Source organism: Geotrypetes seraphini, chromosome 3 (assembly GCF_902459505.1).
Source record: "Geotrypetes seraphini chromosome 3, aGeoSer1.1, whole genome shotgun sequence".
Classification (NCBI taxonomy): Eukaryota; Metazoa; Chordata; class Amphibia; order Gymnophiona; family Dermophiidae; genus Geotrypetes; species Geotrypetes seraphini.
The window spans coordinates 392,828,426-392,851,983 of record NC_047086.1 but is presented as its reverse complement, the minus strand read 5'-3'; the positions used below and the strand labels follow the sequence as shown (position 1 = coordinate 392,851,983).

The window sequence follows — 23,558 nt, the reverse complement described above, 5'->3', positions numbered from 1 at the left end:
ATGGATCCTGCAGGACAGGCCTCGAGCTCGGCCTCGAAGTCCCCATCGGCCTCGAAGGCTCTGGCCTCAGCCCCTCCTGTTATTCCGGCCTCGAGTAAGTCTCCTCTTTTCTCCTCAGGTGTGGCGGTAAAGAAGCCTACCTCCGAGTCTCATGTCAGTGCTGCCTCGTCGGCATCTTCAAGACATCACTCTAAGCATGCCTCCTCACGTAGGGAATACTCTTCCTTGAGGTCGCCCCCGAAGGAGCGCACTGCTGCACTTAAGACCCAACCATCCTTGGTCTCGATGCCTATGTTCGAGGACATGCTTAAGGCTATTCTTACCCCGCAGCTTTCCTTGGTGGTGAGCCAACTGGTCCCGACTTCGACGCCTCTGACCTCGGTCTCGACCCAGTCTCGGTCTGACCAGCCTGAGCATCCCCTCGTTTCTCGAGGCCCTGCCCGCAAGACTCGCCAGGTTCCCTCGAGCGATTCTTCTTCCCTCGAGACACCTGTGACTTTTCAGGGATCCAGGCCAGGGAGTCGTTTTTCCCTCGCTACTTTATCGAGGTTTGCCCCTCCTAAAAAGCCCCGGTCTTCTCCACCCCTTCGGGGCAGGTCTCAGACTGCAAAACCTTCTAGACCCACGCTTGTCCTCGAGTCGGACTCTGGGTTGTGTTCCCCATCGAGGCAGCTACCAGCCTCTAAGGGGTCTTCTTCGAAACAGGTAGAGGAATTTTCCTTTACCCAGTCTTCCCCGAGGTGTCGCCAGCTAATTTCTCTGATCCCGGAGTCTTCCCCAACCCACCTAGCACGGGGTCGTTCCTCGACGCCCCCCCAGACGCTTTAGTAGAGCCTCTTCAGTCTCCCATTCGCAGGACTCCAAGGCCCTGGCTTACTATTCAAGGGAAATTTCTCCCTCTTTCTCGGCTGCCCCCAGATCTCGCTCAGGGTCTCCTCGGGAGGATGAGTCTTCTTCTCGAAACTCCTCTTTTACTCATTTCATCTCTGACATGGGTAGGGCCTTGAAACTGGATCTTCAGTCTGAGTCCCGTTATACCCAGGAATATCTGGAGGAGATGGGTGTTGATCATCCGCCCCGCGAGTGTTGCGCTTGCCATTGCACCAGGTTCTCCGGCAAACCTTTCTCTGGAACCTGGAGACCCCCTATGTGGTCACGGCCATTCCCTCCAAGTTGGAGTCCCGTTACTGGACGATTCCAGTTAAGGGATTTGAAAGTTCTCAGCTTTCTCATCAGTCCTTGGTGGTTGAGTCTTCCTTGAAGAAGTCCAACCCCTCGAAGGTTTACGCTACCGTCCCTCCGGGCAGGTAGCGTAAACCAGGTAGCGTAAACAAATTTGGTCGCCGTCTTTACCAAAACTCAATGATGGTGAATCGTGTCCTTAACTATAACTTTATCTTCACGTCCTACCTCCGGTTCTGTGTGGATGCCCTCCGCTCGTTCCGGGAAGACATACCGGATTCTTGGCGTCAGGAGTTTTGTCTCCTTGAGGAGACCCTCTCCCAGCTCCGCCTCTATATGTTTCAGGCGGCCTACGACGCCTTCGAGTTGTCCTCGAGGGTCACGGCTTTTGTGGTTGTCATGCGTCACCTCGCTTGGCTCCGCATTGTGGACATGGATCCGAATCTACAGGATCGTCTTGCCAATCTCCCATGTGTGGGTCGTGAGCTCTTCGATGATTCCATCGAGGCGGCCACCAAGCACCTATCGGGCCATAAACGGTCCTTCGCCTCTCTGATGAAACTTAAAGGAAGGCCCCTCCAGCTCAGCAATACAAAATTCCTCTCCGGAGGTACCCACAGAAATCTACGCCTGCCTTCTCTCAGCCTCCTTCGAAGCAGCCGCAACAGCATCAACGTCAAACTAAGACCCAGCTGCCAGCTCTGGCGAAGACTGAGCCGTCCTTTTGACAATTCCAGTCCGAGCCTTCGGGCTCCCTTCCTCCTGGAGCCTTCCCCCCTCCCCATCGGGGGTCATCTCGATCATTTCTATGCCCAGTGGGAAAGTCTTACCACTGACAGTTGGGTGCTTTCTATCATCCGGGAAGGGTACTCCCTTCACTTCAGTCACATACCCCCGGACCTGCCTCCAAGAGAGTTTCCTTCTGCTCAGTCTCAGCTGCCTCTTCTGCAGGAAGCTCAGGCCCTTCTTCGCCTTCAGGCGGTCGAGGAGATTCCCCTGGACCAGTGGAACACCGGATTTTATTCCTGGTACTTTCTGGTACCCAAGAAGACGGGGGATCTGTGTCCAATACTCGACCTCCATGCTCTGAACAAGTTTTTGGTCAGGGAATGGTTCAGAATGTTCACCTGCTTCGCGGCCGAGTGGTGCTGGTCCGCACGGACAACCAGGTCGCCATGTATTATATCAACAAACAGGGGGGGAATGGGATCCCTATCCCTGTGCCAGGAGGCGATGCGGCTCTGGGACTGGGCCATCCGCCGCAATATATTCCTTTGAGCGGTCTACATTCAGGGCCAGCACAATTGTCTGGCGGACAAGTTGAGTCGGCTTCTGCAGCCTCACTAATGGTCCATCCATTCCTTGACCCTGCATCAGGTATTTGCTCATTGGGGGACTCCGGACATCAATCTGTTCGCGTCCCCCTACAATCACAAGTTACCCCACTTTTGCTCCAGGGTCTACACCCCACTCAGACTCAAGGAGGATGCTTTCCTGCTGGATTGGACAAACCTGTTTCTGTATGCGTTCTCTCCATTCCCTCTGATTCTGAAGACTCTCGTCAGGCTCAAGTCCACGAGTGCCACCATGATTCTGATAGAAACATAGAAACATAGAAGATGACGGCAGATAAGGGCCATAGCCCATCAGGTCTGCCCACTCTACTGACCCACCCTCCAAGTGTACTATCCTAGGGATCCTACTCCTGGTGACAGGTTCCCTTGGCTTAACCCTCTAACATGTGATAGCTCCTTGGTGGCCCCGACAGCCATGATTCTCCCTCCTGTTACAACTCAGTTCTAGGGAGCCTCTTCTGCCTGTTTTTCCTTCACTGCTTACGCAGAGTCGGGGTTCTCTACTTCACCCCAACCTACAGTCTCTACACTTAATGGCTTGGTTCCTCAAGACTTGATGCCCTCGTTCCAGTTCTCCCAGCCTGTGCTGGATGTCCTGGAGGCATCTCGGAAGGAGTCCACTCACCAATGTTACCATCAGAAGTGGACTCGTTTTTCTTCCTGGTGTGCTACTCGACAGCAGGAGCCACTGTCTACCTCCTTATCTGCTTTCCTGGACTATCTGTTAAACTTATATGGCGCTGGTCTCAAGTCCTCCTCGGTTCGAGTCCACCTTAGTGCCATTGCTGCTTTTCATCAACCAATTGACGGGAAGCCTGTCTCTGTTCATCCTGTGGTTCCTGCTTCATGAAAGGCTTTCTCCACGTTCATCTGCCCCTTAAGCTTCCTCCTGTGGTTTGGGATCTTACCGTGGTCCTTGCTCGCTTAATGAAACCCCCGTTCGAGCCGCTGGCGCGGGCTCACTTGAAGTATCTTACTTGAAAGGTTGTGTTTCTTATCGCTCTCACTTCTGCCCGTCGAGTCAGTGAGCTTCAAGCCTTGGTAGCGGACCCTCCTTTCACTGTCTTCCATCATGATAAGGTGGTTCTCCGTACCCATCCTAAGTTCTTGCCTAAGGTTGTTTCTGAGTTTCACATCACCCAAACCATTGTTCTCCCTGTGTTTTTTCCGAAGCCCCATTCTCACCCTGGAGAAGTGGCTCTGCATTCTCTTGATTGTAAGCGTGCGCTGGCTTTCTACTTGAAGCGCACCGTTCCTCATCGTACTGCTCCCCAGCTGTTCATCTCCTTTGATCCTAATTGCTTGGGTCGTTCTGTTTCCAAGCAGATCATTTCTAACTGGTTGGCCACTTGTATCTCTTTTTGTTACGCACAGGCTGGTCTCTCCCTCCCGGATCGAGTCACTGGCCACAAGGTCAGAGCGATGGCGGCGTCTATTGCTTTCCCGCGCTCGACTCCACTTGAGGAAATCTGTAAGGCTGCCATTTGGTCCTTGGTTAATACGTTTACCTCGCACTACTGTCTGGATGCTTTTTCCAGGCGTGATGGCCATTTTGGCCAATCTGTTTTACAAAACCTGTTCTCCTAAATTGCCAACTCTCCCTCCATCCCATTCTGATTAGCTTGGAGGTCTTCCACTTGTAGAGAATATGCTGCTTGCTTGTCCTGGGATAAAGCACAGTTACTTACCGTAACAAATTTATGTATATTTTATTTATCTATATATATAAAATTGGATGTATGTATGTTCCAGCATAACTCTGAAACGCATGGACAGATTTCAACCAAACTTGGTATACATATCACTTACTATCTGGGGAAAAATACTGGAGGGTGGAAAGGAGTCACACACATAGATATATCAGAATTTAAATATATAGATGGACCAGTGGTGTGAAGCTTGGGGAATGATGTTACACAGTCAGAATTATGTCACAGTCAACAGTATATAAGGAAGTGCAGCTGTGGTGTGGTGAAGCCTAAACAGAAAGTGAAAACAGAAAATTTGTGTGATGTTAATCCTCAAGTGAATATTCCTCAAGGGAATTTATATCCGGGCAACGCCGGGTGATCAGCTAGTAAGCATATAAATGGTGATTTGAAAAAAAGTTTTTATTTACTGTTTAGATATCTGGGACACAGAGATTTAGAGGATGCTTGATATAGATGTAATTTGTAAGATGGGGAATAGCCAACTATATTTTTTAAATGCCCAAAGGGAATGTATGTATATTCAAACAAATTTCACCATAGGTTTCTGCACCAGCTCCAAGGCATACACAGATTTTTAAAAATTATAGCTTTAGTCAGAGCTTTACACAGGGGTTTCAGGGAGTAATCATCTTTAATCTTCCAAACTCTTTGAAATTTCTGCCTCCAAATTCAAGTAGTAGTATGGTTTCACTAGTTAATCAATGGCCATAACGTTTGTAAAATGACTTCACTGTGCCTAGAAATTGCTGATTTGATGCTGCTCTTTTAGTACATATATAATAATAATAATAATAACTTTATTTTTCTATACCGCCATAGTCAGGCGACTTCTAGGCGGTTCACATTGAAAGAAGGCTGGACAGTCAGCGAATAACAATAAGTCTAAATAGAAAGCTTACATACTAATTGGAGTTCCATGGTTAAAGAATACATGAAAGGGGCTTCTTGAGAGAAAGAAAAGGCGTTTACAGCGGGGGAAATCCTAGTGAGAGGGAGAGGACAGTTTTAGTCAATGAATTTGTCGAATAGGGCGGTTCTAATTGATTTTCAGAATGCACTGTAAGTCAGATTGGGTTCATTTATGTAGTTTCTCAGCCAGATTCGCTGTCTGTTCGTTTGGAACTTAAAGGTTCTATCCAGGAAGGATTTGTATCTACAGCCCGTGATCTTTGGGTATGCAAAGTTGTTTTTTTTTTTCTGGTTGTTCATGTGGGGTTGTGTAGGATGAAGGATCTGAAAACTGGTTGTAAACGCACATCCTTACATGTATTATACAGAAGGCTACACCTTTGACAGACTTCCCAACCTGGATGTCTCTAAATTGGGCCTTCACATCAATGGTCTCATCTTTATCCATGTGTTTTTACATCCTCAAAAATCTCTTAATAAACTGCTTAATAAATTAGATTTTTCTGAATCAATGCTGACTTATTCCTGATATTCTCTTAATCTATATGGTCAGTAATTTTTTTCTCTCAGAGTGACTTCTACATCAGGAGGAATAGCCTAGTGGTTAGGGCTGCAGCCTCAGCACCCTGAGGTTGCAGGTTCAAGCCCAGTACTGTTCCTTGTGACCCTGGGCAAGGCACTTAACACGTCATTGCCCCCAGATACATTAGTTAGATTGTGAGTCCACTGGGACAGATAAGGAGAAATACTTGAGTACCTGAATGTAAGCCGCTTAGGCTATAAGTGGTATATAAATACTATAAAATAAATAAATATACGTATTTCAGAATAGCTTTTATCTTAAGTTGCTATTAAACTTTCTATCCTGAGGTGTTCTATTGAAATTTATTTGATGAAATTTTGCTGTATTTGCAGGTATGTGCTGATTAGCAAACCAACTGAATGGTCTGACGATTTAAGGCTCAAGTTTCTTGAGGGTTTTGATGCCTTTTTAGAGCTGTTAAAATGTATGCAGGTATGTAAAATCTTCAACAATAAATGTTTTATTGTAATAACTTGAAATTTACTAACACCTTCTATTCACATTGTTTCTTAAAGAGCTTTACATTACTGTAGAAACATGCAGTCCTGTTTGGGATGGAAAGTCTGGTAATCATTTTTGGTATCTATGCCCTGGTTATGCAATTCGATATGAGTTCTGCCTTTGATCTAGTAGACCACGGGAAAGTGCTGCAATGCCTAGACGCCATTGGTATCAGGGACGAGGTGCTGAATTGGTTCCGTGGCTTCCTTATGTCCCGCACTTATCAAGTATGTTTTAATTATGAACTTTCAGATACCTGGAGCAATCCATCCGGTGTGCCACAAGGATTTCCGCTATCTCCATTGCTCTTCAACGTCTACATGTCCTCACTAGGCACGCAGCTAGCCCAGTTAGGGATAAAACTATTTAGTTATGCAGATGATTTTACGATCATCATCCCATTCGTTAATTCTATCTCTGAAACTATTCCTAAAGCTTCAGAAGCCATAAACGTGATGGAGCACTGGATGACAACCTTTAGGCTCAAACTTAATTCAGAAAAGACAACTTTCTTCATGGCTTCGCCACTTCCGCTTGACACCAAATCACCACTATGTATCAATAATCTTAATTACCCTATCCAACCTACCATAAAGATACTAGGTGTAACTTTGGATCAGTGCCTAACCATGAGAGACCAGGTGGACTCCTTTATCAGAAAGGGATTTTTCACTCTCTGGAAACTCAGATCCATTAAAGCTTATTGCGATACAGCGGCATTCAGAACCCTAGTCCAATCCCTCGTTCTGAGTCTACTTGACTACTGTAACATCGCCTATTTAGCAATTTCCCAAAAGAACATGCAGCGTTTACAATTGATGCAAAATGCAGTGGTCAAACTGATCTTTGGGCTGAGGAAGTTTGACCACGTGACACCCTACTACCGGCAGCTGCATTGGCTGCCAATGGAGGCGCGCGTAAAGTTTAAATTTGCCTGCTTCTGCTTCAAAGCACTACACGGACTTGCCCCTAAATATATAACTGACCTTTTCGTCTTCTCAGCCAACAGACATGGTCTCTCATGGTTAGGCACTGATCCAACTTCGTTTCCCCCCCCCAGTGAGAGGTTGTAAACTGAAAAAACACCATGAACGTCTTCTCTCGCACCAAGCAGCATCATGGGGTAAAGACCTAGAACAATTGCTTTCGCTCACTACTTATGAGGAATTTAGGAAACGTCTGAAAACACACTTGTTCCTAAAGTATCTAGAGAACTGATCCTCTCTTCTCTCTCCCCTCTATAGCGATTAACTTGTTCTATTGATCACTCTCTTCTCAAAAATGGATTTCCTGTCCTATTAACCCTCTTTCTTCCTCTCCTCTTAAAGTCAATCAATTTGTACCTTTGCTTAATCTTTGTAAACCGCATAGAACTTCACGGTATTGCGGTATATAAGCTGTTATTATTATTATTATTATGCATGACAACTTCCATGGGTGATAGAGAAAAATATTACCCTGAAGGTATGGCTGGAGATACTAGATTAACGTGCTTTGTTAAGGTTTCCAAGTCAGTGGAGCAACTTTGATTTCCTTGTTTGTAATTTATGTTTCTAAACCTAGTCTGAACACACATCTAACCAGTCAGACTGGTATATATACTCCTATGGATATCTTGATATCCTGAACATAAAAATGTCATGCATATGCCCTGTGAGATGAAATGGTTCTCTTTCTAAATAAATTCTTGGGTGCCTTCTAATTCTCTAGACAGGTTTTCAGCACTTTGAAAATCTGTTGCTAGGCCTACTTTTTAATGCTCCAGGTCATAGTTTATTCTTTGGGTTATCTATTACATTTTAAAAGTTTTCACCTGTTTTTGCTTTTTCAATTATCCTTAGACTATCTGAGTCTGCTCTAAGTGCATGCAAAAAGATGTTCATCACAGGTCTTCAGACCTGTGATAGATGTTTGGGTAAGATTGTGAGTCTACCTTTTCTTAATCAAAAATTTAAAATTAAGAAGATGAAACTGCAGTTTTATTTTGAAGAATTGAAGAGTACGGAGTCCACTGAACTAGCTCTGAAGGTCATTAAGCAGAAGACCTCTGAATTGCACTTTCTACTTTGAGTGATGCAGTGCAGGAGGTGACATTGAGTGAGGAGTGGCCTTATGGCAGAGATTCTGCCTCAGCACCCTGAGGTGGTGAGATCGATCCCATCACTGCTTCTTGTGACCCTGGGCAAGTCACTTAATCCTCCATTGCCCCTGGTACAAAAATAAGTACATATGTATATATGTAAACCGCTTTGAAGTATAACCACAAAAAGGCGGTATACAAATTCCATCCCCTTTCTCTTTCCCTTTTAGTGCCAAAAGAAAGGCCCTAAAGATGTGAGATCTTCCTCAACTTGCAATGAGTTTTCCTGATAGTGGAGGGGGTATTGTGAAGGGAGACGGGTTTTGTTTTATTGGATTAGATTTATTATATTTGATATACCACTTGTACATGAGTATTAAGCGGTTTACAATACTAATACATTAGAAATGAGGGTTACATTTTCAATCATTAGAAAATTTTCCTCCTCTGTCCAAGGCAGATTACAAAAAATACATACTGGGTAGTAGCGCTAACAGACAGGGGATGCTGTGGCATGCTGTACTGGAATGGATAGTACAAGGTACATGCAAGGTACCTACTTTTCATATGATTCTGGCTAAATCTAGTTAGTAATGCATTTATGGTAGACAGGGCGATGCCCAATTAAAAGCCTATGAAAAGTTAGGTAGAAAGATATAAAAATTTGAATATGGATTGCAGCGAAGGCCAGAAAAACACTAGAGATTAATAGTAAGAATAAGTATAATAATATTCTCTTTCTGTAATTTGCTGGATTAAGCAAGATCATAAGGGAAATTGGGTAAACTTTTGAGCAAACTTTTGTCTCGCAAACCGAGCACTTCCCCGATAAACGAGCTCTGTTTGCAATGGTGGCCCAGGGGTGAGTACCTGCCTGCTGGTGCTGCAGCGCTTCCAAAGTGGTGGCTTCCTTCCCTCGGGGTCCCCGTGCGGCTGCCCTCCCGCTTCGGCCGATGCCTCTGCCGTCCGTCAGCGCCTCCTGGCTCTCGATCCAAGCCGGCCGCCATCCTGAACGAGCTTTCGCGGGGCCTCACCTCTCCTCTCCTCATCCTGTGTGCTTGTACGTGGTGAGCGTGTTGTTGGGGCAGCGGCTGACTGAGGTGAGGTGAGGCCGCGTGCATGCTCATTCAGCATGGCGGCTGGCATGTGTTTTTCTTTGTCTAAAATATTTCAGGTTCACGCCTAAAATCCTTGTGGTTTAATTGATGACATGTTCCTGAGTTAGCTAGCTCAGAAAATATCTAATCTCACATTCCATTGCCTAAAGTTCTCAAATATGTTTTAAAGAAGTATTGAATATGAATGAAATATGAGTGTGGTGTGATTGGGATCCCAGACTATGTGTGTGAGAATATGTGTGATGGAATGATTTTTGCTTAATTTAAAACCTTGTATATTTATAAAATTCAAAAAACTTTAAGAGATCCTGAGAGATAACACTTGATGTTTGACCTATCTGACCTTTAAGCTAGGTTACCATAGAAACTCTCTTAAGTTTGTGACATTCCAAGAGGCCTACTTGCCTTTCTAGATGTAAAGGGGAGGGCTCCTTAAAGCCCAGTATAGGAGGACATTAGAAATTCTCATTAAGGGAGGTCATATGGGCTTTCTCTGTTGTAACTCAAAACTGTCAGTTTTTCTCCAAAGCATGAGTTCCTGAGGACACAGAACTATTTTGATTCAAACTTTTAAAGAGTACTGGGAGAGGGAGTTTTCTTTGGGTATATTATAATGTTTTAATCATATTCAGAAATTGTTGTGAACAAATACATAATTTGTAAAACTTTTCTTTAAGCCTGGTATCTATAAGAGCTAAAAGGAATTTCTTTGTTCAAATATAGTACAGCCTCTGCTGGCTGATCATTGGTAGATTGGAGTGATATAATATTGGTCATTGTTACATTACATTATATTAGTGATTTCTATTCCGCTTGTACCTTGCGGTTCTAAGCAGATTACATTAGAAGATGGCTGGTCATTTCCAGGCGATGACAATACAATACTTTACATTACTTTACAAACTTTGCATACCTTACTTTACATGACTTTTCGTACATAACTTTACGTAGTTTTACATTCCATTCCATTACTTTACATTACCTTACCTTACAGTACTTACATAACTTTACATTACATTATTTTACATAGCATAACTTTACATTACAGAGAGCTAGATTCTGTTTATAGGTAGAGGTATCGGCCATTTTGAGATATTTGGTGGTTTCAATGTTTCCGGGTATGTATTGACATATCGTCATAGCGACTTTATAAGATGTTGCCTGAGGGGAGGAATTGCAGGGAAGGTGCGGAGGGGATAGGAGATGGTAACAGAATATGATCAAACAATTACAAATCATGATAAAAACAATTACAAACTATACAAAATACAGCCCTAAGACTCATCTACTCATTGAAAAAATACGACCACATCACAGAAGCATACCATGACTCTCACTGGCTCCCAATACAAGCTAGAGTACACTTCAAATTCTACTGCCTACTTTTCAAAGCTATTAACGGAGAAAGCCCAACCTACTGGAATAACCGACTAACCCAATCCACCTCAACCAGGCGCAGAAGAACCCACTCACTATTCATACACCCACTAACCAAAAAGGTTAAACGAGGCAAATTATATGACAACCTAATAGCCACCAAAGCAGCGAAACTGGACAGACAAATCACCATTCTGTTGTCATCGACAACAGACTACAAAACCTTCAAGAAAGATACTAAGACCTTACTCTTCAAAAAATACATAAAACCTATCTAACACGACCAGTATCACACCAATTCCCACCTACTCACTCTATACCTTTTATATACACTAATATGCCCCCAACTACCCAACTAATACTAAATGCCTCTATTTACCAACACTTAACACCTTAAGATCTAGACAACTCTCTGATAATTCTTATTACCCAATCACTTATCATTTTAAGATCTCGACAACTCTTTGGTAATTTCATATGTAACTCTTACGACATCTCTTATGCTATTCCTGTAAACTTTTATGTAATTTCTGAAAACTTTTATGTAATCTGCCTTGAACCGCAAGGTATTGGCGGAATAGAAATCACTAATGTAATGTAATATAATCTTTATTAAGAGGTAAACAATTATCCAATCCATAATCTTGATAACATCTTTTGATGTACATAAGTGGAATGATAGTGTGATACTTTATATGGTTGAAATGTTTAAGTTCTTAAGAGCATTTTTGATGATTGATCGAATGTCCATTTTTTGTAGAATCATGTCCTAACTTCATAGGCACATAGCCATGTATACTTGAAGTCTATTTTTTTGTTAGTTCCTGTGGCTTCACTAGTAGGCACTTAAATATTTTTTTCCCATCAGGGGATGGATCCAATAACTCGTCAAGTGAGACAACACATTGAAATGGAGCCAGAGTGGGAGGCAGCATTTACACTGCAGATGAAATTAACACACCTTATAACTATGATGCAGGACTGGTGTTCCACTGATGTAAGTATTGTAAGATGTAAATAGGTGTAAGAAGATGTAAGTCCATGTTCTCGGTTATGACGCCTTCGCTCTGGAACACTCTTCCCCTGCATATAAAACAAGAGTCTTCAGGACTAAACTCAAAACTTTTCTATTCAAGGACGCTTAAAATATCTAATCTTGGAGCCTTTTCTTCCCCCCAGGAATCGTATCTCTTTCAGGTTTTTCAACACCAAACGCTTCTTTAGAGGTGAATTAACTCGTGATGTTCTATCCATCCCCCTCCATCTTTTTATATTTTTATTTTAAGTTGATGTATTTTTTATTTTTTTTTACCACCTCTTGTACCTCCCTCTGCTGTCATGTTAGTCTTGTACGGTATCTGTAACCTCCCCCCTCTCCTCCACATTTAATTGTCATGTGGTTGCTATTTTTATTTTTGACTGTAAACCATCCAGATAAATTTTGATGGACAGTATATCAAAGAAATAATAAACTTTAAACTTATTGATTGAGTGTACCTGTGAATATGTATGTCTTATTGTATTTAGGTGAGGGAATCGTAAAAAAATGAGTAGTGATAATCCCTTATATTTTTTTTAACATTGTCTTATCCTCAAAAGCAGCTATATTCAGTGAAAATTTGGGTTCTGATTTATTTATGCAGTTTGTACTGTTTTTAATTACTTGCTTGCTTATATAGCTGTTTCTGGGTGATCATGTTAGACAAAAGTATTGATTTGGTAGGTAAAGTGTATGTTGTAATTTAACACACACTTTTAAGTCTATGATGTGTGCTTTTGTATAATGAAACATAAGAAAAGCCATGGTGAATCAGACCAAAGTCTGTTGAGCCCAACGTCTTGTCTCAAACAGTGGCCAGCTTGGGTCACAAATACCTAGCAGATCCTAAAAAATAGATCTCCTATAGTTAATTTCCAAGGATGAACAATGGCGCTCTCAAGTGTACCTGGCAAATTATTTTTTAGGGACTTTGCCATTAGGAACTTGTCCTGTCTTCTTTTGAATCCTGCTTGGTTGGTCACCTTGATCGTATCTTCCAGCAACAGAATATCTACAGCTTAATTATGTGCTGTGTTTGAAAACCAAATCTTTCTACAGTTTGTTTTGAATCTGCTGTTCATTTATTTATTGGAGTATTCTCTTGTATTTTTGTGTTAAAAAGTTAAAATGTTATTCCCCAATTTAACGATTCCACTCCACTTGTAATTTTATAAATTATCAATCTCATCTGGCATCTTTTCTCCAAGCTAAAAAGGCTTAGGGCTCCTTTTACTAAGCCGTGTTAGGGCTTTAACGCGCAGAATAGCGCACACTAAATTGCCATGCGTGCTAGACCTTAACGCCAGCATTGAGCTGGTGATAGTTCTAGCCACGTAGCGTGGGTTTAGTGTGCGCTAAAAACGCTAACGCAGCTTAGTAAAAGATGCCCTTAATCTGTGCCTCTATTCATAAGGAAGATGTTTGTTTTTTCCTCGTTATCATTTTTGTCCAGTTTTTCTAGTTCTATATCCTTTATGAGATGATATTCTCGGTTTTGTTTCTATCTCTTTTTGGATAATTCCTAACATTCTGTATGCAGTTTTTTTAGCAGTCAGGGCTGAAAATGTCAGTGGTGTATCCACTGTAATGCCAATGACTTTTTCTTGAATGGGAAATACAAATTCAGAACGTGGCATTTTTTAACCTGTATTTAGGATTATTTTTCTCTTTGTGAATTGCTTTGCCTTGTTCTTGCTGAATTTTATCTGCCATCTACAGTGATGTGACACTCCTGTTATTTCATGTATGCTTTTTGATCTTTAATCAAAATGCAATGTTAGACAAAGGGAACGCGAGTAAATATGACAATTTTTAAATTATTTCATTTATTTAAGGAATAAAGTTATCCAATACCCATATCACCCATGTGAAAAAGTAACTGTCCCCTTAATTACTCAATCAGCCAATTGACGAAATGTAATTGATAATTAGATTCATCCTATTGAACACAGTAGGCTTGATTTCAGCCAGCCCTGTGGTTTCTAAATCTCATTATATCTTGAACCTTATCAAAAAAGTGAAGTAGTTGCCACAAAGTTTGTACAAGAAAGCTATGCTACAATCAAAGGAAATTCCAGAAGAGTTGAGGGAAAAAAAGTTGCTGAAATATACAGTACCGAGAGGATCCAAGATAGCCGAAGGGATGGTTAGCTGAGCGTCCCGGCTTAGATCTTCATGCGAGTGTCTGGCTTACCTGCTACTAAGAGGAACTTTTTCTTATCTTGCTATGCCGAAAAGAAGGGGCCGAAGCACCGCTGTAGCCTTGCGGCGCCCCGACCCAGTTAGAATCGGCAACATCGACAAACTTCTTCACCGGATGCAGGGAGTGTCGTGGCGGCGGCGGCACCCCCGTTGGAGACACTCAGTGGCGAGTCGGAAGTGGTTTCCCCGGGACTGGAGATCTTGCTTAGCCCCGACGCCAGAGCACCTCCCCCTCTTCCTCAGACCACCAGCTCCCAATGGGTTGAGGAGCTATCGGAAGTCGGGGAGCTCCCCTCTTGTGAGGCTTTGGACATCAGAGAGGGGAGCTTGGAGCAGGATTCCCGATTGGAGAGTCCCGTGGTGTCAGATTCTTAACAAGAGGGAGTACAGCATTCAGTAGAGACACCTACAGGAGGAGAGGTCAGTTGAACTGAGTACAAAAATTGTGCCTGAAAAACTTACTATAATTGAGAAGCCCCGAGAAATAACTCTAGAAGCAATATGGGATCTAGTAGCAGATCTGGCAAAATCAATTAAACCTCAACTATGCCAAGTTGAACAAATTTAAATACTCATGAAACATATATTAAAAGTTTACAAACTGATATGCAAGACCTTAAAAATTCAAATACAAGTTACTAAACAGCTCACAGAAACATTAATGAGAGATAATGTAAATTTGAGAAGGAAATTGGAAGCACTGGACAGTCTTTCTCGTAATAATAATCTTAGATTAATCAATTTTCCTAAAGTGACAACAATATCTCCAAGATATATGTTAAAACGATATATGATAGAAATTTTGGGAATTTCAGAAGAATTGTTGCCACCATTTACCCAGGTTTACTACTTGCCTGCACAAAGAGAAGAAAGACAACAACAACATCAAAAATTACAGGAATTACAAGAGGACCAACAGACATTAAACATTTTGACGATCTTGGAACAATCGGACAGGGAAATGGCGATACCTGCAACTTTACTTCTTACAGTTGCCTTGGCACCAGAAAAAAAACTGGTTGCTGAGACTTTACTTCAAAAATAAATTAAAAGATTTTTTTGTGATACAGAATACAAATGTTCCCAGACCTGGCACGGGATACCCAAAAGCGTCGTCGTGAATTCTTGATTTTAAAACCGGGAGTTATTGTTCTTGGAGCCTCTTTTTTCTTGTGACACCCATGCAAATGTGTGATATTATATCAAAAGCAAAAATATGTCTTCTTTGATCCTACTCAACTGACAACCTTTTTGTCAGCTGCACGCCTGAAAGCAGGCACAACATGAGTGCTCATTTAATTTTGGACACTTCCTTCAGTTGATTGAATTCCCTGTTTTCCTTTCTTTATATTTCTATGATTTATCTTAGTATGCTCCCTGACTATACTTCTTGGATCCATGATTTGAGGACTTGAGTTGGAGTTATGTTTTATTTTTTCTGGATTGTGGTTATATATAATTGAAAACTTTTTGTTCTTTAGTTAACTTCAACTTTCTGTACAAGTGTGATACTTGATATGTTTATGGAAAATATGATAAATAATAATAAAAAAAAGAAATATACAGTACCAGTCTGGCAAGGGCAATAAAGCCATTTCTAAATCTCTGGGACTCCACTGAACCACGTTGAGAGCCATTATCTCCATATGGAGAAGACTTGGTCTCTGGCCCAGAAATATCTAAGAAAAAGGACAATTGTAATTAAATTATTGATTTTTATGGAGCACGCAGGGTGTTGGGCAGACTGGATGGGCCATTTGGTTCTTTATCTGCCATCATTTACTGTGTTACTTGGAACAGTGGTATATCTACCCAGGAGTGGCCTGCAGACGAAAAGAAGCTTCATCAAAAAACTTCTTAATGCTGTGGAGCTTCTAGAGTACCGAAATACAGTGGTGCCTCACACAACGAACTTAATCCGTTCCAGGAGCAAGTTTGTTATGTGAAACGTTCGTTGTGTGAAACGCGTTTTCCCATAACAATACATGTTAAAAAAAATAATTCGTTCTGTAGCATAAAATATGCTAAGATGACATAAAAAAAGATAAATTTTTGGTTATTATTTTTATTTAGATACATCTAAAAACATAATTGTTTTTTAAAACAACACACATTTTTTAAATTTAAAGACAGACTAAGTAGAGTCTAATTTTACAGTGAGAGGGCAGAGTCTCAGCGGCAAAAACTGGGACTTAACTGTTCATTTTTTTTTTTTTTTCTACCGTGTTTCCCCGATGATAAGGCAGGGCCATCAAATAAGACAGCCCCCCCTTTTTAGAAAAAAATGTAAAATAAGGCACCCCCCCGCAAATAAGCCACCCACCGATACCTGCGCTTACCCGAATCGGGTGGTACGGTGGGTGACTCCGTGTGGTCCCTGGCACCCCCGACACGATCGGGGCAAGAGGGAGCTCAAGCCCTCTTGCCCCCCCGACTCCCCGACACGATCGGGGCAAGAGGGAGCTCAAGCCCTCTTGCCCCCCCCCCGACTCCCCGACACGATCGGGGCAAGAGGGAGCTCAAGCCCTCTTGCCCCCCCGACTCCCCGACACGATCGGGGCAAGAGGGAGCTCAAGCCCTCTTGCCCCCCCCGACTCCCCGACACGATCGGGGCAAGAGGGAGCTCAAGCCCTCTTGCCCCCCCGACTCCCCGACACGATCGGGGCAAGAGGGAGCTCAAGCCCTCTTGCCCCCCCGACTCCCCGACACGATCGGGGCAAAAGGGAGCTCAAGCCCTCTTGCCCCCCCGACTCCCCGACACGATCGGGGCAAAAGGGAGCCCAAGCCCTCTTGCCCCGCCGATTCCCCAACTCCCCGACAATATCGGGCCAGGAGGGAGCCCAAGTCCTCCTGGCCACGGCGACCCCCTAACCCCACCCTGCACTACATTACGGGCAGGAGGGATCCCAGGCCCTCCTGCCCTCGACACAAACCCCCCCTCCCCCCAACGACCGCCCCCCCCAAGAACCTCCGACCGCCCCCCCAGCCGACCCGCGACCCCCCTGGCCGACCCCCACGACACCCCCAACCCCCTTCCCCGTACCTTTCTGTAGTTGGCCGGACAGACGGGAGCCAAACCCGCCTGTCCGGCAGGCAGCCATCGACGGAATGAGGCCGGATTGGCCCATCCGTCCCAAAGCTCCGCCTACTGGTGGGGCCTAAGGCGCCTGGGCCAATCAGAATAGGCCCGGGAGCCTTAGGTCCCTCCTGGGGGCAGGGCCTGAGGCACATGGTCGGGTTGGGCCCATGTGCCTCAGGCCCCGCCCCCAGGAGGGACCTAAGGCTCCCGGGCCTATTCTGATTGGCCCAGGCGCCTTAGGCCCCACCAGTAGGCGGAGCTTTGGGACGGATGGGCCAATCCGGCCTCATTCCGTCGATGGCTGCCTGCCGGACAGGCGGGTTTGGCTCCTGTCTGTCCGGCCAACTACAGAAAGGTACGGGGAAGGGGGTTGGGGGTGTCGTGGGGGTCGGCCAGGGGGGTCGCGGGTCGGCTGGGGGGGCGGTCGGAGGTTCTTGGGGGGGGGCGGTCGTTGGGGGGAGGGGGGGTTTGCGTCGAGGGCAGGAGGGCCTGGGATCCCTCCTGCCCGTAATGTAGTGCAGGGTGGGGTTAGGGGGTCGCCGTGGCCAGGAGGACTTGGGCTCCCTCCTGGCCCGATATTGTCGGGGAGTTGGGGAATCGGCGGGGCAAGAGGGCTTGGGCTCCCTTTTGCCCCGATCGTGTCGGGGAGTCGGGGGGGCAAGAGGGCTTGAGCTCCCTTTTGCCCCGATCGTGTCGGGGAGTCGGGGGGGCAAGAGGGCTTGAGCTCCCTCTTGCCCCGATCGTGTCGGGGAGTCGGGGGGGGGGCAAGAGGGCTTGAGCTCCCTCTTGCCCCGATCGTGTCGGGGAGTCGGGGGGGCAAGAGGGAACCAGGCGGAGAGAGGGCAGTTAAGCGCAGTGCCTGCGCGGAAGGATGCAGCTCGGGCGACTTCGTTGTGTGAAACGAAGTTCGTTGTACGGATCAAGACATAAAGTTCGTTGTGCGCAGCGTTCGCTGTGCGAGGCGTCCGTTATGCGAGGCACCACTGTACTTTTCTTAAACAGTAAGTCAGTATGTTTTTCCAAAGTAAGATGTTTGTCCAGAGTTACATCCAATATTTTTATGGATTGTTCAATGTTATATTCCAGCCCATTCACATGAATCGTAGTTTCTTTGATCTTATCATTGGGTATTGCTAAAAAAAATTTAGTTTTTTCGGTGTTTAATTTTAGTTTAAGAGCAGTCATCCAAAGCTCAATCTGATTTAAAATGTTTACCAAGGAGTTTGTAAATTCGGATGTCAGACAAGTTAGCGGGATGAGTATGGTAATGTCATCTGCGTAGATATAAAAGTTAAGCTTTAAACTTTGCAGCAAATTTCCCGAGACAAGATAGATGTTGAACAGAGTTGGGGATAGAGGGGAGCCCTGTGGCACCCCGCAAGAATTTTCCCAACGGAAGGACAGATTACCATCCTTAAATACCTGGTACAATCTTTTGCCCAGGAATCCCCGAAACCAATTCAGAACTCTTCCCGAAATTCCAATGGATTGCAGACAATCCAAAAGAATGGTATGATCCACCAAGTCAAAGGCACTGCTCAGATCCAACTGTAGAATCAGAGCACTTGTGCCTTAGCTAAATAGGGAGTGTAAATGATTTAACAAAGAGGCTATGACTGTTTCGGTACTAAAACCTGACCTGAAGCCCGATTGGTTATTATGCAGGATACTAAACGTGTCCAAATAAGTAATCAATTCAGTATTTATCATCCCCTCCAGTAACTTAGTAGCCAAAGGAATATTAGTGATGGGTCTAAAATTTGATATACTATTTGATGATTGTTTAATGTTTTTTTTTTATTGGTGTTATCACAATTTGACCCTGATCCTCTGGGAACTTCCTTATAGATAATAGAAAATTGACCCAAATTAGCAGTTTGGTCTTAAAATTGACTGGGGCCACTTTCATGACATTTGGAGGACAGCTATCGAGTCTACAATATTATTTAATGTACTTATTGTAGAATTTATTGAATGTTTGCCAGTCTATTGCAGTGAATTTGTTCCAACTCAAATCAACTCTAGGGGCATCCAGATCCAAAATGATAGGAAAACACCAGTGGTGGTGAGTAGGGTCAGCTAAAGAGTACCTTAATTTTTGTACTTTTGAATTGAAAAAGTCTGCCAAGTTATCTGCAGTCAGAATAGATTCTTCTGCGGGATCAGTAAGTGTCTCAATGTCATAAAGATCATTGACTAATTTAAAAAGACTACTGCTATTATTTGAAACATTGCCGATTTTTTGGGCATAGAAATTTTTGTGTTTCTCTTTTGTCAAATTTTTATAGATTTTCAATTTTTGCCTCCAGACCTCTCTGCTCTGAAGTTCCTGATTTTAACCATTGTCTTTCTAACTTCCTTAATTCCCTTTTTACCATTAGAAGCTCAGTCAAATCATCCATCTAAATTTCTAGATCTCTTTCTTCTTACTTTAATGGGGGCCATTTCATTTAAAATATGAGTAGTAATGCTAATCTATGAGTCTATAAATTGATCACTTTTTTCATTTTGTTTAGAAATTATATATGACATTTTTCAATAATTATATAAAGCATTTTATCATGTGCACACATGTTTTGTAAACTTCTTACTTAACATAGTTTTTTATTGTCTTTATGAACTTATCTGTTTGCTGCTGACCTAGTTACCGTTGGTTATATCTCTCTCTCTTATAGCTAGCAACTTTTACCACGTCTTTCTGTCAATACCGTGTTTTTCTCAAAACTTATAACAAAATCTTTGTCACGTGAAGTGGTTTTCTGTAAAACAGCTTCTAGCTTTGTGGGCCTGATCTCAATTTCTTATCACAGCCCAATTAATCCTTAACTTCATTAGCACAGGCTTAATTGCAGCTAAAGGTAATTCAGATTTGTCCCCGCACTGCAATTCTTCCATAGTCCTCCTGCAGCTGGTATCCCCAGTACTTTGGAAAGTCTGTCTTCTTTGTGTCTTGCCCATACTCGCCACTTATCCAGCTCCCAAGGTGTCCATCTTCTGCATGTACATTCTGATTCTCATACCTGAAAAGTTCACCTTGCCTCATCATGACTTATGCACTGCTAAGAAATCATGGAGTAAGTAGCGTAACCTGCACTGCTTGGGCAGACTTTCGTTTAAGTAAGTAGCTCCAAATGATCATATCAGCCCATATTATCAAAGGCTCCACTGGTTGCCGTTTGAGGCTAGAGTGTGGTTTAAATTTGGATGTATTTGCTACAAAGTCTTATTTGGATTGGCCCCATCTTATCTTGTTGCTCATTTTAGATTTTTTTATATGTAAAAAAAATATACGTAGATCTGGCTGGTTTTATTTTCCTTCAGCGAAAGGGTGCCGTTTTAAGAAATTTTTAGATAGGATTCTGGCGTTTCAAGCAGGAGTAATGAATACATGCTTGAATGTTCTTATTACTCCAGCCCTCACTTATCAGCAATTTCGGAAAGATTTTAAGACCTATGTATTTAAACAGTACAATACTTAATAGATATCAATATCAGTTTGATAAATGGATTTTTATTATGTTTATGGAATAAGGCTTACAGAAGCTTATCTATTTTAGTATAAATAATCTGTATTGTGCATACTTTGTTTGAATGAGTTAGGGTCATACTTTGTCAGTTAGTATCTTTTATTGAATTGTGTTATTTCCTTTTATAAGACACTGTTATCTGGCTCTGTATTTTAAATACTTTGTAATTTATTGTGTAAACCGCCAAGAACTGATGGTGTGACGGTATACAAAAATAAACTATTATTATTATTATTTATAAAATTTTATTTTATTTTTTACTGATAATGGGGAACTCGGCAAACTGTGGTGAAACGTAAGACAGAGGGACAGAGGGAGGAACATGGTATATGCCTGCAGAATGTAGATTCATGACCCTTGTAACAAGGATCTGCAGATTATTTTTTTTAATTATATACCACTTATAGCCTAAGCGGTTTTCTATTGAGGTACTCTAGCATTTTCAAGTTTCAAGTTTATTAGGATTTTATATACCGCCTATTGAGGTTATCTAAGCGGTTTTTACAATCAGGTACTCAAGCATTTTCCCTCTCTGTCCCGGTGGGTTCACAATCTATCTAACGTACCTGGGGCTATGGAGGACTGAGTGACTTGCCCAGGGTCACAAGGAGCAGCGCGGGGTTTGAACCCACAACCCCAGGGTGCTGAGGCTGTAGATCCAACCACTATGCCACACACTCCTCCCTATCTGTCTAAGTGGGCTCACTATCTATCTAACGTAACTGGGGCAGTGGGCAAAGGGCAAATTCTATAAGAAGCGCTCAAAAGTTAGGCGCCTATATAGGCACTGTTCAGCGCGATTTAAGTATAATTGGGTGCTATTTAGTGAATCGCGCTGAGCGGCACCTATTTTGGAGGCGCCCATTAAATAGGCCAGCTCTAGGCACACTTAAAAGTTAGGCGCCTAGCTGAGCGCTTGAGCACGCTTAAGAGCAGCGATTCTGTAAGAAGGCGCCTAACACGTAGCCACGCCCACGCCTAACATGCATAGCGCCTATTTTTTTGAAGGCTGCCTAAATATTTAAAGGCGCCTTGTTACGGAATCGCACTTACTTGATAGGTGCCTATGTTTCAATCAGTGCTGATTAAAAAGCCTAACTGAGCTTGTTATTCAATTTAGATAGGCGCCTCCGAAATAGGTACCTAAGTTTAGGCGCTGGTTACAGAATTTGGGCCTAAGTGGCTTGCCTAGGTGCAGCGCAGGGTTTGGACCCACATCCTCAGAGTGCTGAGGCTGTAGCTCTAACCACTTCGCTACACTTTCCTTATATTTGAAGAAAGGAAGGCAGTCCAGGCAATTAAGGGTGAGTGAAAGACAGAACATAGGAATGGCAGCAGTGAATGACTTAAAAGATAAGCGAAACATAGAAACATGACGGCAGAAAAGGGCCATAGCCCATCAAGTCTGCCCACTCCATTAACCCTCCCAAACAATCTCCTAAGGGGTCGCTCACAGGTGGCATCACCTCTACACTGCCCTCGTAAAGATCCGACGTGGGCATCCCATTTATTCTTAAAATCTTGTATGCTGCTGGCCGCGATCACCTGCTCTGGGAGTTTGTTCCAATGTTCTACCACTCTTTCTGTGAAGAAGTACTTCCTGGTATCCCCATGGAATTTCCCGCCCCTGATTCTTAGCGGATGTCCTCTTGTGGCAGACGGACCCTTGAAAGAGAAAATGTTGTCTTCCACCTCTATGCGGCCAGTGATGTACTTAAATGTCTCAATCGTGTCTCCCCTCTCCCTGCGCTCTTTGAGAGAGTATAGCCGCAATCTGTGCAGCCTGTCCTCGTATGAGAAATCCTTAAGCCCCAAGATCATCCTAGTGGCCATGCGCGAACAGGAAGGTAGTACAGTTTAGAAGGCCCACATATAGGCCATTATAAAGGAAGGAGGGGAATGGTAGGTTTGCAGAGGAAGAGGGCAGACTGGATTGCTGGGAGAGGGAAAATGAGGAAATTGGGCTGCAGGAGAGGATTAAAGGTGAAGAATAGGAAACTGAAGAGGATTTAAAAGTGGAGGGGAGGAAGACTGGGTTTGGGAAGGAAGGCTAATAATAGTGGAAGAAAGCTAAGAGAGAAATACTTGAGGCAGAAATGTGTGTAGATGGAAGAAAGTGGACACTAAGAAAATGAGAAATTTAGAAAGGAGAAAAGAAATCAGGCAACTGCTTCACCTCTCCAGTTTTCAGCCCTAGGTATTTTTTGGGTGAAATCTGGGCCTAATTTGAAGGACAAAACAATGTATGATACTCGTAAGTACAGCAGTTTAAAACTATTATCTTTTGCAGGAAAAGGTCCTGATTGAAGCGTATAAAAAGTGCCTGAGTGTGCTTTCGGAGTGTCACAGTGGTTTTACTGATGGAGAACAGCCAATTACACTTAGCATGTCGGGCCATTCTGTGGAGACCATTAGATACTGTGTTTCCCAGGAGAAAGTTAGCATTCATCTCCCAATTTCACGCTTACTTGCAGGTGGGTTATAGGTATGTGATATTTTTTAGTATTGTAGATGACGCATACCAAGTGCTGTGCCATCTTGGTTCTTAATATGTTTTGAAAATGGCCTCTCTTTTATTTTGAATTCATTTTTTAAATTAAAAACCTGTATAAATGCCACATTGGCTAGAAGTAATTCATGCCGGTTTGGCTACGATTGTGGTTTTCATATTGTAACCTCCAGCACACAGTCAGAAGGAAAGTTATTAAAGTTGCTTGGTATACATTTTGGCGGGGAGGGGGTGTCTGGGTGTACTTGTTCTTGTATTGCAGATGAAGAGAATTGTCATCCTTTTTGTCTTTCAGTACACTTCTCCCTCCGTATTCACTGTGATAGGAGATTAACAGAACCGCAAATACAGAAAAACCGCAAATAACTTTTTCATATGTTATTCA

At 43.3% G+C, this 23,558-nt stretch overlaps 1 protein-coding gene across 1 annotated transcript in view; it reads left to right on the top strand.

Moving 5' to 3' along the window:
- The window catches only part of UBR2 (ubiquitin protein ligase E3 component n-recognin 2), a 201,054-nt gene that overhangs the window by 22,246 nt on the left and 155,250 nt on the right, over nucleotides 1-23,558 (top strand). Inside the window, exons 6-8 of the mRNA XM_033937674.1 lie at nucleotides 6,074-6,173; nucleotides 11,686-11,814; nucleotides 22,955-23,138. Coding sequence (XP_033793565.1) covers nucleotides 6,074-6,173; nucleotides 11,686-11,814; nucleotides 22,955-23,138 — 413 coding nt within the window. The remainder of the gene's footprint in view (nucleotides 1-6,073; nucleotides 6,174-11,685; nucleotides 11,815-22,954; nucleotides 23,139-23,558) is intronic.